This window comes from Uloborus diversus, chromosome 7, assembly GCF_026930045.1.
Source record: "Uloborus diversus isolate 005 chromosome 7, Udiv.v.3.1, whole genome shotgun sequence".
NCBI classification, from domain to species: Eukaryota; Metazoa; Arthropoda; class Arachnida; order Araneae; family Uloboridae; genus Uloborus; species Uloborus diversus.
This window is the reverse complement of record NC_072737.1, coordinates 66,196,158-66,213,789: the sequence shown is the minus strand read 5'-3', so window position 1 is coordinate 66,213,789 and position 17,632 is coordinate 66,196,158. Positions and strand designations below refer to the sequence as shown.

The window sequence follows — 17,632 nt, the reverse complement described above, 5'->3', positions numbered from 1 at the left end:
TAAATGAGTATAAAGCAAGCTTTTTTGAGATAAACACTTTGCCTTTAAAGCAATACTGATAAAATAATTGAGAGATTTATATAATAGAGAGATTCAGATAATCCGATGATCAGCGCTCTAGTGAATCCCTTGAGTAATTTCAGAATGAAATCAAGCAATCTCTGGAGTGATTTTAGAATTTAAAAAAAAAAAAAATGAGAGAGAAAAATTTCGTGTGTTATCAATTTCAGCAAACTTACTAACACAAATTTCAGAATCATCTGAACTATTCCTACATAAATATTTTCTTTTGAATAATGATAGCAATTAAAAAATGTTAAAACTGTATCATATACCTATAATGATTAAACCTAGGACTTGATTTCTTTCTGAACTTTCTTGATAACTAATAAATAAAGCAATTTCTAGGGAAATGGAAATAACGAAGCAGTTGGTTCGTTGAAATTTAATAAGATTTTCCATAAAATTAAAAATGAATTTCAAGTTTTTGGAATTAATCTTACGTAAAGTTATACAGTCAAATCCCGTTATAACGAATAAAAATACAACGAAATAAAATTTCAGTCCCGATTTAATTCCTAGTACGTTGCTTGAATTCCATTATAAGGAAATTCCCGTTACAACGAACAAAATTTACAATCCCTTAAAGTTCATTGTACTTTACTAAATTAAGATTTCACTTTACTAAAGTACTTCAATTTAGAAAATGTTGATTCAACATACTTACAGGGTCTTTAATAGGCCAATCTGGAAAACGATGAATATCACACAAATGACGTAAATAATATATGTTACAGAAAAGTTCATTCTCCAACTGAGGATACTGAATTACTGGAATAGGACAGTATTGGTACAAAGCTCTAGTATTGGAACGCAATCTTGGAGTGAAATCTGCTATGTGCGAAGCAATTTTTTCGATCATCATGCGTCTAAAATAAAATTCTGGGTAAATAGAAAGGTACATAAAAACTGAATAAAGAAATGAATCGAATAAGAAATATTATTGGTTGAAAGGCTAATATGCTGGCAGTTCCCAAAACAAACTTTAAAGTATTGATACAATAAATACTTTATTACAATTTGTTATTTGTTTATTTCACAATTTTAACCCATATTTAAGATGAAATGAAAATTTATGCCATATAGACAAGATTTATTACCACTTTACTGGTCAGAATACTAATAAATGCATACGAACAATAAATATATTGTTAAAAGAGTTTTCTAAACACAGGTTAGTAGAGTAAATTTTTATTTATTTATTTTAAAAAACACTGCATGGCAAAAAAAAAAAACTTTCAAAATGCTTCTCACATAAATCTTGCTAATTCTTATGTAAAGTTGTAAAGACGACCCCAGAACCTAAATATGACCACCGCCCCCCCCCCCCCCCCTATCTCATCCCACTTTTTGGAAATGAATTGATTTTTTTTTTCGGTTCTATAGCTATTATTTTTATTTGGAAAGAAAGGAAGCATTATATTAGCCATTAACATTTTTCTGAGGAGTTAGAGAGGTACAAAATTCAAAAGGATTTGGAGCAAGTTAGAAAGCTCATGGGGGGTTTTCTCCCTAAAATATTGACAATTTTCAATTTTTTTGGACATGGGGCTCACAGACGATAGTTTGATGCACTGGTTTTACGCTGAAAAACAAGTAAAAGAATTGTAAAACAAGCTCCTAGAAAAAATTCAGTTTTGATGATTTTAAAAATATTTTAGGGGGAAATACCTCTATGAATTTCCCAACAACTTGCTAAAATGTTCATATTTTTGAACTTAGCACCTCTTTAGCCCCTCATTAGAGTGTTAATGGCTAACATAATGCTACCTCCCCACAAAATAAAAGCTATAAAACGTTGAAATCTGAAAAAAATGGGGGGTACCTTTCCAAAAAATGGGAGTTGATGGGCGGAAATGGTGGTCATATTTGGATTCGGGGGGTTTATTTTAAATAAGAATCAGCAAGAATTATGTCTGAAGGTTTTTTTTTTTTTGCTGCAGTGAAATTAATCCACGTTTCTGTCAAAAATAAATTTTTTGATCAATAGCGTTTGGTTGTAAGATAACATGCAGCCTATGATAACTTTAATCACAATAAAACTGCTAAGTACCTACCTCATTTCATTATTCCATATTGCTTCTGGAGTATCATATTCTCCTAAAAATATTTGAGCAAATTTTTCGGCACCATGATTTTCCAAATAACAAACCATTGCTTCAGGCAGCAATTGGCCAAGTATACTACGCTGCATAATTGAGGATGATTGATTCTATAGGGGAAAAAAAACAATCTTTAACAAAACAAATCTGGTGAGTATTTTTAAAAAACATTCAGCATAAAAAATATTGAAAAAGAAAGGTAGCACTTACTTCTTCACATCTAAAAGCTTGACAGGAATGAGTGAGTTGTAATAAAGTACCAATAGGCAAAAGATTTGATCCAGTATACATTAAAATAAAGTAGAAAACACCAGACTGATATAATTTGGAAATGGCGGGATTATCTTGCATGATGTGAGTCAACAAAATTGCGACTTTTTCAACTAGTATTGGATCAAATGTTAGCAACAACTAAAAAAGAAAGAAAAATTTAAAAACTTAATTTGTACTTTCCATGTCTTACGAATGATCCATTTAGTTTTGTAATTCTGACAGCTAGTTTAAATGAAAATAGACACAAAATGTAGTGGTCTGAATTATCATTATTAATATTATTATCACTTAGGAAAAATATAATTTAATCAGTCAGGACTATAAGATTAGAAACCAGTGTTGTACAGCAAGTAACAAGGAAGTAGAAAAATCAGGAATATCAGGACAGATAGGTAGTTTGCAAACATAAGTTTGCTAAAACGGAAGCCTTCAGTGGTTAAATTTCTGCACAGATGGCAAAACCGGGGGGTCATTGTATTAAGCATTTCAAATACAAAGCCAATCTTGAAATCAAGAAAAATTATTACTTCAACAGGGTGGGAGGCACATGGAATAGTTAACCGAAAACAGCTGTTTCTTGCAAATGGGGCGAATACAGTGAAAACCCATTACAACGAATACTGAAGCAACAAAATATCCATCACAACGAACAAAACCTTCGATCCCATTAAAAAACCCATTAACATAATGTGTAAAAAAAATCTTGTTTTAAGGAAGCAATTTTTTTTTAAATTCGTTACAACGTAATGTTTTTCTCAACGTCAATAAGAATATGTTTTCTTACTGTCGTTTTCGTAAACTAAAAGAAGAGTTTTACAAGTCGTAACGTGAAACCTCCGTTTGTACTTTCGAAACAGAGCAATTCAAGGTGGAAATCCGTTTATGCTGAAACCTAATGTTGATGTGAGACAAAGGCCAGGGTCTAACCGAGTGCAATTGATTTCAGCGAGCCAAAAGCAAGGCACCTAACTAATTCCCAAAGGGGTCAGCAAGTTTTCAACTTTTCTTGTGGTCAGTGCAAGTGACGTTCACAAATTAAAATCCAACTAATTACAACGAATTTTTTTTATCAATCCCTTGCAGTTTGTTGTAACGGGATTTGACTAGTTTTAAGCTCTTAATTCTTCATTGGGGATTTATAAACTGACTAAGGCCAGCCTAACTGGGCCTAGAGCTTGCTGCTGGTCGTCACTTTGGTATTTGCATTTTGTACTTGTATAAATATTGAATAATATTTAAAAGTTTCCTTCAAGTATACAGTGCCTCTCATCTCTTGTATAACATGGTTAATTCGTTCCGTGTAGTATCAAAACCTTGTTACATGAGACTTTTTTAAAAATAACTTTTAAGCTCATTTTTCACACTAATTAATCATGTTCTTAGTAAAAGTCATGTCAATATGTATCGTGATGTATCGAAACTGTGTTTCGTGTTATATCGAAACTGTGTTATAGGAGACTTAGAAATAATGTAAATCAAGGGATGTGTACTGTGTTGTATCAAAACCAAGTTTCATAAAAACAAAGTTAAAAATTAAGAGTTATTATCAAAAATTAATAGAATGTATAAAACAAAAGTGAAATTCCATCTTTTTTAAATATAACATACATGTTGTATCAAAACCATGAAGCATTAAATTCAAGTGTACAGAGTAATATCGAAACCGTGTTGTATAAGTACCGTGTTAAACGAGGGATGCATGTACTAATAGTACACTAACTCAAAAATGCTATTTAAAATTCAAATTTAAAAACATTTTAGAAACGATTGTTAAAGAGAACATCAATTTATACCTGAACTATATGAGGCAAACAAGTTGAGTCTGAAAGTTGTCGCTTTGCTCTTGGAAGAGGCCTAATTATAGCACCATCAGAATCTCTGCAAATAAAACCAATACCAAATTAAACAATCTTTTATGATACAAGAAGTTAAGCATATTTCACATTTTATTAACTAATATTGCTTTATTTTACAATTGCAGATATTCTACATCTCAGTAGTCAGCAATTATAGTTAAAGCCTGATTATACGAGGAATAGGACCATACGGCGGTGGTGGATAAGCGAAATCCGAAGATAATCCACAACATAGGAAAATAGCAAAAAAAAAAAAAGATAACACTCATATCCAGGGTGTTCCATTTTAACCTGCAAAAACCTCTATTTTCGCAACTGTTAGTCTCAGATGCATACTTCCAGTTGCAAAAATTTTCAAAATCAGATGCAGGGTTAAGATATTGAAAGTTTGAAGTAAAAATAAAAATGAGTCAAACAATACAAAACTTAACTTTTTATATGGGATCCAGGTCCCCTCCATTGAAAAAATCTCCATTGAAAAACAATTTCAACTCAAAACGTTTGAAATTAGTACGACCAATATTCACTGAGATATGAAAAGCAGCATTTTGTGACTTACATCACTTTACACTTGCGGTCAATAACACCTTTTTGGGGGAAAATATAGCAGCTAACAAGTGTTTAAGATTATATGTGTGCAGAGTGTGGTTTTTCAAATTGTTTGAGGTTTTGCAGTGTGTTTTTCCGTATAACGGCCTAACATTTGTTTGAATTTTTGAATAGCAATGAGAAATATAAGTACCTTGTTTTTTTTTACTTTGCCAATCTGTCATTTTTCTGAAAGGGCGATAAGTTCCAATCTCATCTTCTGTACGGCCCCTTAAAACTTTGAACTGGAATAACTCCTTGAGTTTTGATCGCACAAATGTCAAGTTTTTTGTGTCAGTAATAGTTTTCAATGAAGATTATTTCTCTAAATATAACTTAGGGGACCTAGGGGCTTTATAAAAAGTTAAAATTTGTATTTTTTGACTCATTTTTATTTTTCTTTCAAAATTTCAATATCCTAACACTGCATCTGATTTTGAACATTTTTGTAATTGGAAGTATGCATGTAGGACTAACGGTTGCGAAAATAGAGGTTTTGCAGGATAAAATGGAACACCCTGTATATTAAAACTATTGCTAAAAAAATAACACTGTATGTCAGACATGTATGTAAAAGTTAAACAACAATTGTTCATTGTTGCAAATAGAATACACACATAATCGTGTGGAATAATAGGGATACCGCTCTCCTTTTTAGCCTACTTTCCCAGTAAAAGTCAGAAAAAGAAGAAAAAAGCATGAAAGAAGGCTTAATGCATCTTAAAAATATCGTAAAAAACAAAAAAAAGTCAAAAATAAATAAAATAATTAAATAAATATTGAAAAATTAAAAATTGGAAAGTAGGGTATTGAGATGGGGAAAAATGTCTGTCGGTCTGTCTGTCTGTCCCCCCCTAATAACTTTTGAATGAATAGTCCGATTCGAACAAACTTTTTTTTGTTCGAAAGATCTCGGCGAGGACACCTCATTCCCATATTTCACTTTTTGATTTGAACTTTTTTTGTTCAATTTTGAACAGTTCAAAAAAACTTAACATTAGCGCCTACGGGGAAATTCAAAGCAATTCCGAACTGTGAGGCGAATTTGCTTCAAACAAACTTTGTAGGAAAAAGCTTTTGATAAAAAACTTGTATATAAGATATCTTTTTGATTTGAACAATTTTCCGTTCAATTTTGAACAGTTCAAATCCCTTAACATTAGCGCTTACGGGGAAACTGAAAGTCAATATAGATTCCGTACTTGAAGGCGGATTTACTTCAAACAAACTTTGTTGGAAATAGCTCTTGACGACCTACTCCCGACTCCGACTCCGAAAATTTAGGGGGACCTGACACCGACTCTGACTCCTGTTCCCGACAATTAATCGGACTCCGACTCCCTGACTTCGACTCTGACTTCGTAGCTTTGGCAAACATTTATACACGGAGGACAAATGACTGACTCCGATTCTTGGATATTAGACTCCGACTCTTTTATCCCAAAATGAGATTGACTCCGACTCCGACTCCGCTGCTGTGGTTTTAACTGTGAAATAATTATTGTTGATATGATTTGTTTTTATTTTCACGCTAAAGTTTTAATTTAGGTATTTAGTTTTCGGTGAATAAACTCGAAAAATATGCGCAGACGATTTTTTTTTTTTTTTGACAATGAAAATTATTTCTTTAAGTTGACATTTTATTGTTTTTTTTTTATTTTGGTAAGTGCATTAATTCGTTTAAAAAATTATTTTCGGCAACAGGGGAAAAAGAAACGATTTTTTTTATATGATGTATTTATTTTACTGAACTTATTATTATTTTTTTGTTTTGAAAGCTGTTAAAAAATTTTTTTAATGGAAAGAAGTGTATTAGCTGCTTTGTTTAAAAGGTGCTGCTATTTTATTTGTTCGTTTTTTTGAAGAAAAGTAAGGAATATTTTATTCCTAGAAATCAGCTTAAAATATTAAAAAATATATGTTTGAAAAAATTTGCGATTTTAGCTATTTTTGAGAATATTGATCAGGTACTAGAAAGTAGTATGGGTATACGGGAAAGTAGGCTCGTCTAGTTCTAGACGGAACTTCTTGTTTATTTGGTTGTTGAACAACATGTGCAGGACACATGAACTAACTTCAGAAGATATTCGGTAAGAGTTACACTCAAAAATCCAGAAAGAGAGGCAGGCTGGTTCCTTTATAGGTACAGTTGACACTCGTTATAGCGACCCTGATGTCCTAACGAAATCGATCACTATAACGAGAAGTCGTTGTAATGTATTGCATGTTATTAAGTTTTTTTTTTTAAATGCACGAATAATTTCTCATAGTTATGCTTCGTTTTAAAAGGTAATCAAGAAACTAACAAAATAATTTTTAAAAAATTTCGTTAGTTTCTCTTTTTTTAAAAAAGAATTATGCTACAATGGTAGAAGTTTTCCTCTTTTTAGACTTTTTTCATTTGTAATGTCTACCAGTTGTGTGCGGCTTTCATCACTTCTTTGACCCTATACTAAAAAATAATTCTTTTAAATGGACATATTTTACCTTCAGAAGCATAAAGTGTTAAAATATTAGTTTTCGAATAGTTAGCCCTGAGCATAATACAAAAATTGAAACTTAGTTATGGACGTTATATTGGAATGAACGGTATAGTTCGGACACTCTAATAGGCAGTAAAATAACATTGCATCTATGGAATTGGAATTCGGGACTTCATGTATCGTTGCTATAATGGAAGGATCGCAGTAATAGGAGATCCTTCTATAGAGCGTTGACTGTATATGGTAACTTTGTTTTTCTGCAAAATTTAGTCAAGTTGCTTTTGTTTTTCTCTTTTAAACAGTTTTGATTCAATTAAGTGGCTGATTCAATGCACCAAAAACTAGTTGATATTTTTTTTAATGTGGAATCCTACATACAATTTAAGAGAAACTATTTTTAGTCAAGCAAGATATATAGCAAATATCTTTAGAAGTATCCTCTCCTTTGAAATATTCATTCTTTACTGATTGTTTAAAAAAATATCACAAAGCATTATGAAAAAGAAATTACAAAATTCAAATTCTTACTTACGCTTTGAAAAAATTACCTATCATTGATTGCTCAGAAAAGATCTATAGTCTTCAGAATTCAGACCTCATTGCACCAATGTTAATGCTATTGGTAATAAAGCCTAGAACTCAGAAGCCCTGTATACATCATGTTCCGTCACACTCTTTTTCACTAGACTTCTTCCAAGAAAACTGTCACTACAAGTGTACAACACCCGAGCTCTCCTTTCTTTCACTTTTAGTTTAAAAAAAAAAAAAAAAAAAAAAACCTAATTTAACAAAAAGAAGGGAAAAAAGGACTTCAAACCTTATGGTAGAAAACATTTCATTGTGCATATTTGATTCATTAAAGCGCTGTGTTAGTTCAAATATCCGGATGCTTTTTTAATGTTCACACTGGATTTTGCTCTGTTTTTGAGAACTTGATTCATTATAGCGGCTGATTTAACTAACCACTGATTCAGTCGCCCGACACTCACCGTATTATTATACATTGCATTAAAATTTAAGCAAAAGTTAAACTATTACCGACTAGGGAAATATTCACAAATTCTGATCAGCATTCGAAGAATCTCATTTGCAAGGTCACTTTCATTCATCAGAGGTGTTCCTGTAGCTAATAAGCACCATTTTAACTGAGGTATACTATGTATGGGTTTCCAACCATCCATTCCTTGGGCCCAGCATTTAGTCTTTGGATGTATGGTACCATCTTTCCAGAGATCCTTCATCTAAAGGTAAGGAAATGAATTTTTTTTAATGTGAAAATAATTTCTTCTTAATATTTCAGGGGTCGATCCAGGTTTTTATTTCTAGGTCTGCATTTTATGCAAAAAAGAAATTATTATGAATTTCATTTGTGAAAAGAACTTTTTGGTAATTTTTATTTCATACACTTTTTGAAAAAAAAAAACACAGCCATATCATATAGGGCATGTTAATCTCTCACAAATTTAATCTGAAATATCTGCAGTTTAAAAGATTTCATTGGGAATGACTTGGAAGATGAAAGTTTTTTTTTTTTTCTATTGCTGATGTTTTGCTGTCAAACACACTGATTGAGCTTCAAAGTAATGAAAGAACTGTTTTTATAAATGATTTTTTTTAAAGGTCTACTTTTAAGATATGAAATTCTGTGAAGGTGGCCACTTTAAGGGTATAGAATTTTGTGAAGAGGCCCAAAGCGGATCCAATCTGTATCTGAATCGACACCTGTATTTTCATGTTTTTTTTTTTTTTTGCTGTACATGAACTTTTGAGAAGCAGTACAATGGAAATCATTTTACATGTTTGCTCTTATTTTTTACGTTTAAATTGTACATTAAGTTCAACAATACTTTTCATGCAAAATAGTTTTATAGTAGAAATAAATAAAACAATGTTGTATGAACGCTAGGATGAATTTCATAGGGCCATACCTGCAAATAGGCTATAATATCAAACTCAATCACTTGTGGATCTAACTTATTTCAAAGTAAAACTGCAATACCACCACAAAATCAAAATTTAAAGATTTACACTTATGGTGATATTGAACCGAAAGTGAGAAATTACTAGTAATTAATAGTAGTTCTGTTAAATGTTAAATGAAACTAATTTAGGATGGTGGGAAAAAAACTCATTTTCAAATTTTAGAATTAAAAAAAATTACATTAAAACAATTGGGATAATTATTAGCTCTTCTCTTAAATGTTAAATTTATTTAGGTTAATGAAACAAAACTTAATGTAATGTTTTTGATTTTATTTTTTTACATCTGAGTAATTGGTGTAATTATTAGCTGTTCTGTAAAATGCTAACTGGAAATTATTCAAGGTCAAGGGGGGGGGGACTTTTCTTGACATTATATATTCAAGTATTGTTTGCTTTTATTTTAGTTCATTGTTTGAATTCAAATCTGTCACTTGACAAGAATTTATGACATTGCATTTAATGCTGTAAAGACCCTTTAAAAAAAGATTTCAAAAGCATATTTTAAATACCTCAGAGAACCCATAAGGTCCATTTCTTTCCTTTTCAGCATTTCTGAAATGCCATTCTTTCTCAGTCATCATCATCATTTCCGGAGATGCTTCAATTACATTTGTCTAGGAAAAACCACGCAGTAACATTTTTTTTTAAATATTTAAATAAACGTAGTGACTCTAAATTACGAGGGTTATTCGTAAAGTAAGGTCCAAATTGCCATATCCAATTGAATGTCGCGCCTACATTGAAACGCGCATGCGTACCCACTCCCGGTATGCCTTGTTCATCATCCAACGCCATTTGCATTGGTATTGATGCAGTGCTCTTTGTACAGTGTCAGTTTAAAATGTTTAAAACAATTGATCGGCCCGCCAAGCGTGAAATACAGTCAGTGATTCAGTTTTTGACTTAGACGCACAATACAGAATAAGCGACGTGGGCTTCTGTCGTCTGGGGTTTTGTTACTGCATGACAATGCCAGATCCCATACTGCTATTCACACCCAAAATCTGATCAGATCTTTTGGATGGGAACAGATCAACCACCCACCGTACAGTCCGGACTTGGCGCCGAGTGATTTTCTATTGTTCCGCTACCTAAAGGAGTTTCTCAGCGGCAAGCGTTTTACCACAGATGACGAGGTGAAAGAAGCAGTTCAAGACTGGTTATCCTCACAGCCGACAGACTTCTATGACTTAGGCATGCAAAAGCTTGTAGAATGTTATGACAAATGTTTAAACAAATATGGTCGCTATGTAGAAAAATAGAGAAACATTAAGGAATTAAATAAAAAAAGTTTTTGAAAAAAATCTGTGTTTATTTTTTATAAGAAATCGGACCTTACTTTACGAATAACCGTTGTACTTAATTTTCAATGAATGAGTGAGAAGCAAAGGGATGTAAGTGTCAAAATTAAAATTTTGGAGACAACCAATACAAGTAATAAGGGGACCTCCCCTCTGCTTTGGGACAAGAGATGGTACTAGTAGCTCTAGTGGGTGCTACTATACGGTATAATTTAGAAAGAAAATTCAATGAAAGCCTATCTAGGATCTGAATTTTGAACGCGTTTTACTCAAAACTTTAAAAAGTCCACTTACATCCCTTTGCTTCTCACTGCCTCATGTTTTTAATGTCAACAATCTGCAAAACTTAAATGAATTACCTGGGTTGGTACAGTTGCACGACTAGTATGTAAATGTGCCAATGTTAAAAGTTCTACTAAAATTTTTAAGCCACCAGCATCAATCAGTTCTTTGACATTTCTCTGAAAAATAATGTTGAACATAAAATTATTTTTCAAGTTTAACACTTTACAGCTATATACATCAAAATTCTATTTAGAGTAAAACGAACCTTCTAAAGAGGTTTCAGTGTATCTATGTATATATACACCTGTATGATGATGCATAAGCATTTGGAATGTATCGTGAAATATTTTATTTGTTTAAATCAGGAGCAATGGCATAGATGCATCTAGTACCATATTTTTATCCAAGCATAGAACCAAAAATTCTTTTTGAAACTACAAAATTAACATGCATAGAAACAGCACATAAGCAATATCAGCACATTTGCTATAATTTTCCATTTTTAAGAACAGACAAAAAAAAAATAATAATAATAATAGTATAAAATTAAATTATCATGTAAATACCTCAATTGTTTAAATTATATTTTACAGAATAGCTAAAAAATTATTATAATGGTAGTAAACATTTATACTATACAATTAAGATGCAAAGTATCGCAAAAAATTCTCAATTTAGCTAACATCATCAGCATGCCATTTGGAATAATAAAAAGCAAATTCATGTTACATGAATGTTAAGGCAATCAAACATAAAAGTTAAAGGTACAAAAGAATACACTCACTTTGTCCTGAATTAGCTTTCCTATGAAAATAACTAAACGGTCTCGCTCCAGTTTGTCTAAACACTAAAGTAAAATATAAATTAATTTTCAAAAGTAACAAAATTTTCATAAGAGATATGAAATATATATTATCAGTTGTTAAAAAAATAAAATGTTGTACAATAGAACAAATAAAGTAACTATTTTCCGAGTTAATAGAATAAAACCAATATTTAAAAGAATTTTTTTGATTATTTATTATAGTAAAACGATAACTAGCTGAGCCCACACAGAATTTCAAACTCTAGTTTGCACTCATTGGAATAGCAAGAATAATTACAATACACAGTGTGAGAAGTTTCTGCCAAAATCCTAAAATCCACTTTACTGACACGACAAAACGTTATAATTTTTTTAATAGGGTTTTATCTCATTTTTTCGATACGGGACTCAGAAAATATGGCATGCATTTCAGTTCCTATGACTCAGAACTGGAAAAGGAGAGTCAGTCTGAGGACAGGGATGCTAACAAGAGGGGGGGGGGATTTGAAGGTTTTTAAGTTAATTCTGGGGGGGGGGGTTCATTCTTGGGGGTAGAGCATAGTGTTTAAGGGGAGTGTCGTTGCACTCTGCTGATGACCTCATTTAGCCGACAGAGCCTGCAATGACACATAGAAATTTTTGAAAGAAACTTTGGTTTTCAAAACTTGAAAATAAATATAAAATGACAAACTGGGGGAAAAATCCGAAGAAACGAAACAATTTGAAATTTTGTGATTGTTTAAAAGAGATTAAAGTTTTTTTTTCAAAATATCCCTTAATTTCTATAATCTGCTTGTTTTCTTTTATTAATTCCTTTTACAAAGTAAAGGAAGTATTGCATTTGCGAAAAAAATTTGACTCAAAAAAAAAGGCCTTTATTACCATTATGTTTGCCCCTGAACGAATGTTTAGTTTTTATTTCAACCCGACCATACGTGGATAGGCCTAAGAACGTATAGACACCCGAAATATCCATTTTGACGATCCCCGAATTAATTACAACAAGTTTTCTTGTGACGTCTGTATGTACGTATGTATGTGCGTACGTGCATATGTACCTTGCATAATTCGAAAAGGGTATGTCCTAGAAAGTTGAAATTTGGTATGTCAACTCCTAGTGGGATCTAACTGTACACCTCCCCTTTTGGTTGCATTCGGATGTTCCAAAGGGGTTCTTTTACACCTTTTAAGGGGGGAAATCATTGTTAATATCAATGCAAACTCAAGTGGTGTAGTCACATTATGATAATTTTACAGTAGAGACAAAAAAACTTTCTTCTGGCCCATGCAAATAATGGGAAATGCGCTCCCTTAACCCTGTAAGATATTTGTTTAAGAATTATGTTAACATGGCTCTATACGGAATAGGTATCTACATACAATGCGCTTAAACAGAAAATCGCAATTTCTGGACATATGTCTGTGATAGAGTTTCTATCACAGTGTGCATTTTCCCTGCGTCTTCTCCTTCTTTCACAATTTGTGAAGAGGAGAGACCTTTCACCAGCAGTTCTTCACTCATAGTGCTGTTCTCTGTGGCGAATGAGGTCACGTGAGACATTGCACCAATCAGAGACATTCGAATTTAGTTCTCTGGCTTGGCATCAAGTGATGGTCAGATTTGTTTGGTTACTGGCTTGTCACGCTGTAATTGGGAATTTCAGTTAGGGAGAATTAAATACTAATTTAAAATTGAAAATTGAAATTGACTCAGGTGACAGGCCAGGTGAAGGTAAGGATGGCAGAGGAGACTTGGGAGATTGAAAAAAAAAGCTGAGGAATGGCTGCGGGGGAAGGCGGCTCGGAAGAAGACGAACTGCAGAGATTGAGTATTCTTTTGGTTTCTTATTTTTAATTTTCTTTGAAAATGTTTATCTTTATTTTGATTTAATTTAATTTCTGTTTGCTTTTAAAAAGTGTAAGACACTTTCTGCTGACAAGAGTCAGACTACCGTGCGAGATGCACGGGCAGTCGGAACATGAGTTATGTTCCGAGCCTTAATGTTGGAATAAAAAGATGTAATATTGATTGTGAAATACTCTTCCAGAAAAACAGTAATAAAAAAAAATGTAAACTGGATCTATCAACAGACAAAAAAAATTGAAATTTGAAAGCGGCTGGATGTTGTCTTTTAAATTTTTTTTCTTTCAGTTGAAGAACTTTTTCAAAGAAGGGACTATTGGCAGAATGCAACCCACAACGAGAATGAGGCTATAGTTCGGGAAAGGGGTGATATGTTTTTAAGCTCTTCAAGTTTTAATTTCAAAAAGTGCCTTCAGAGTCGACCGTTACTTTTGCGAACCATTTTTCTGGGTTATTCTAGTCTCAAACCAAATCCCCAAGCAGAACATCCAAAATTATCAATGCCACAATGTCTTTCTGGCTCTAAGGTACAGATTTAATCTACAGTTGCAGTTCTAGTGACGTATAACTCATATATTTACTCATACGCAATGAAAAAAAAAAATTCAAATTGTACTATAAGTCTCAATCAGAAAAAATTTGCTTTGTTAATGAGGTTTTTTTTTTTTTTCTGACTTGCATCGGATTCAAATTATTATCTATTAATTATTCAACGCTAACAGCAAAATGTATTTGCTAAATTTTTTTAAAAGTAACATGGAAAAGCTTTTGAGTTACTTACTCTTTCTAACATATTGACAACAAATCTTGTATCATTAAAACAGCCAATGTCTTCATGATGACGCCCATAAACAATAGCCATAGCTTGTAAACATAAAGATTTCATTGATGATTTTGGAGAAAGCAAAAATCTATGATACAGATCATTGAAAAATTCATACCTGAAAAATAATGCAATCAGGACACATTCTATTTAAAAGGTTTTGCTAAAAACTGTAAAAATTGAAAGTGAATCAAAAACTATTTATATTCAGAAATTCAGAACAAGCAGGTCTTAGCCTTTTATTCCTGTTCTATAAATTTGTTTAAGAGTTCACATAATACTGCTAAAAAAGTTTTTAAAAAATTGTCCATTTAAAAATATTTTTTTCTTCGTGAAGTAAACCAAATGCTTATCAAGAAAGGAAAAGAAAAATTGCAATACAATTTTGGGAGGCAAAATTTTCCCTTAACAGCTGAAGCAACTGCAGGATGCTTTTTCTTTTTCTTTTTTTTTAATTTCTATGAACAGTCTCAGCTCCAAATAGTATCACCATGCTACTGCTACTTTGAATGATAATAGTACTATGAGTTACAGCTACAAGCAATAAAAAAAACATATAAAAATATTAAAGCGAAAATTCATTACGTTATTTACATTTTCAACTATAGCTTACAATGCAGTAGTATAAGTGCTGCATCCACAAAAGTTCTTTTTTAAGTTGCTATACTGATGCATAAGAATCATATACTCAAAAGAATTCCATTGTACGATTGTTATATTGGCACAAATTGTATTTTTTGAGAAAATAATTTTAATAAACACAAAGTTTAATACGTAGGCTAATATATATTAACAGGACTACAGGCTACTAGATGACCAGAAGAAAGGCCATTATGGGGAACATCTTACATACGGAAAAGTTAAACAAATTTTTCTTCAATATTTCATGGTAATACTACCAGTAACAAACATTCTCAGAAATAAATTTTTCAAAATATTTCCCAAATCATTGCATAGTAGTTAAAGTTGATACAAAACTTCCACTAGAGCAGTAAATTTAGGAAACTAACATGTTTTGTGAGTTTATTAGGAATATTTAATTCTGACAGTCAAATGCAGGTAGCACTGTAAAACAAACTTAAATCCCATAATAAGTTTACAGTTCAACCTTCATTTTTCAAAAAAGCACAGTTATGCAGGTTTTTTAGAAAACAGTTTTGGTTTGAATTTCTTATTTAATACATATTATGTTATGAGATAGTACAACTAAAAAGTTAAATTCCTACAGGGTGGCGACAGGAACTGTGAAAAAAAGTTCCCTGACTTTTCCCTGATTAAGTTCACCAAATTTCCCTGATTTACGTTACCAATGATAATGGTTTCCTTTCTTTGCTCTACTTGAAATCCATTGTATGTTTGTATAAAATGCAGTATTTTAAACGTTTTTTAAAGTTGTGTAAAGTTGATGAACTAAAGATGTATTTTAAAAAGATGCTACTTTTTTAACAAAATCGTAAAAAAAAAATATATCAACTTTTTTGGGAAAAAAAACCTTAAGACAGTATATTAAATTTTTCTACAATGGAAAGATTATAGAAAATTTTTAGAAAATACTTTACTTCCAGAAACCACTTAGCATAAGAATTTTAAGAAACTATTAAAATCACTCTTAAAAACATATGCGTATTTATGCTAGAACTAAAAAGTAATTGAAATTATTTTGAACTAAATTTTCAAACAGTATAATAATTGTTGCAAGAATAACAAGTAATAGTGAAAGAATAGAAGTAATGTAGTTACTCTTATATAACTAATTGACATATTTATGCAAAACAGATGAAACCTTTTGACATCCATTCATAGGGAGCTTTTCTCTAATCAAGAACATAGGTTTTAATGAATGAATATAGAATTCGAACAATAAAAAAATAAAGATATTTACTTAAGTACACAAGTTAACTCTATTTTAAATGATTAAAGTATGTAACAAAAAAATCTTAGATTGCCTTTGTAACAAACAACTTTGAAATGCAAGAAAAAAAACAGAAAAAAAAGCACTTAGTTGATTCCAAAATATATAAAAGAACAATACACCTTGGTTATAAAATAAAAGAATCATTTAAATCTGAAGAAAGGAAAACCTTTATAATCTGCGGCGACAGCAAATAATATAATGGCAAAAAACAAAGTTTTTTTGTTTGAAAGTTAAATTTCAGTAATCAAATGAAAAACGTGAAGAAGTAATAACTTTTAAGCTTTTATCATTCTTCTTGAAATCGTGATTACAGTACGCTAATCACTTCCAGACAATGGAATAAAGGCAAAGGAGCTAAGGATATAATGAAGGATTCCTCTTTGCCTGTATGGTTGTTTATTTTACGTTGCATAGAAAGCATGAAAGGAAATTTCAAGCTAGTTAAAATAAAAAACCTAACAGACACAGAAGCAATCTTGAGAAGTTCATCCTGTGGTTAATAAGTAAGATTCAATACTTAGACGTTGAGGAAAAAAGACGCACAAACATGCGGCAGTGTATAATCGCACCTCATTTTACTTTTTTTTCTTTTTTTGACAGATAATTGGTGGAAAATTCGTAAGGAATTAGGATACTTAATTTTGTAAAGCAAAAAAAAAAATTTTTTTTCTTCATAAAATCAATTTTTCCTGATTTTTTGTTATTTTTTCGAAATTCCCTGATATTTCCCTGACTTTTCCCTGATTAATAAAATTCCCTGACTTTTCCCTGATCTCCCTGATCTGTCGCCACCCTGTCCAAGTACAGTAAAAAGGCTCTCACGATTTTCTGATGCGAGAACTATCAGTAGGATCCTTTTCATCTTCCTCCAACAAAAGTCTTAAATAATAATCTCCAATTTTAATTTCTTCAGAGAGTGAATTGTAATGAACTTCAAATTCAGTGTGATTCCAAGAAATCACAGTTGATCGGCTCAGTTCTCTGTCTAGATGGAAATCTCGCATTTCTTTCTCCAATGCATCTTTCAATTCTTCTCGTGTCTACAAAAGAAAATCACTCCTAAATGAGCAAAAACATTATGATTTCATGACAATCAGTTTGATAAAGCTGCTTAAACTAAAAAGGAAATATTTCATTTAACTATTTCAGAAGGAGATTGAATTTAGTATAGTGAAAACACAACTCTTTTTATTCATGAATAAAATGTATCAATAAAACAAAATAAATATATTAAAAGAAATATTTTGTTGGTGATGAAATTATATGGGAGAGATAATGAGTCAAAAATTTGTAA

The 17,632-nt window shown here is 31.5% G+C and overlaps 1 protein-coding gene across 1 annotated transcript in view; it reads right to left on the bottom strand.

Annotated features, from left to right (window-relative positions):
* Window positions 1–17,632, bottom strand: part of LOC129226542 (dnaJ homolog subfamily C member 13-like) — a 114,488-nt gene that overhangs the window by 53,361 nt on the left and 43,495 nt on the right. The window contains exons 21-30 of the mRNA XM_054861152.1: window positions 17,161–17,378; window positions 14,382–14,541; window positions 11,716–11,778; window positions 11,006–11,107; window positions 9,855–9,959; window positions 8,401–8,603; window positions 4,229–4,313; window positions 2,373–2,573; window positions 2,118–2,272; window positions 728–929 (exon numbers count right to left, since the gene is read on the bottom strand). Coding sequence (XP_054717127.1) covers window positions 728–929; window positions 2,118–2,272; window positions 2,373–2,573; window positions 4,229–4,313; window positions 8,401–8,603; window positions 9,855–9,959; window positions 11,006–11,107; window positions 11,716–11,778; window positions 14,382–14,541; window positions 17,161–17,378 — 1,494 coding nt within the window. The remainder of the gene's footprint in view (window positions 1–727; window positions 930–2,117; window positions 2,273–2,372; window positions 2,574–4,228; window positions 4,314–8,400; window positions 8,604–9,854; window positions 9,960–11,005; window positions 11,108–11,715; window positions 11,779–14,381; window positions 14,542–17,160; window positions 17,379–17,632) is intronic.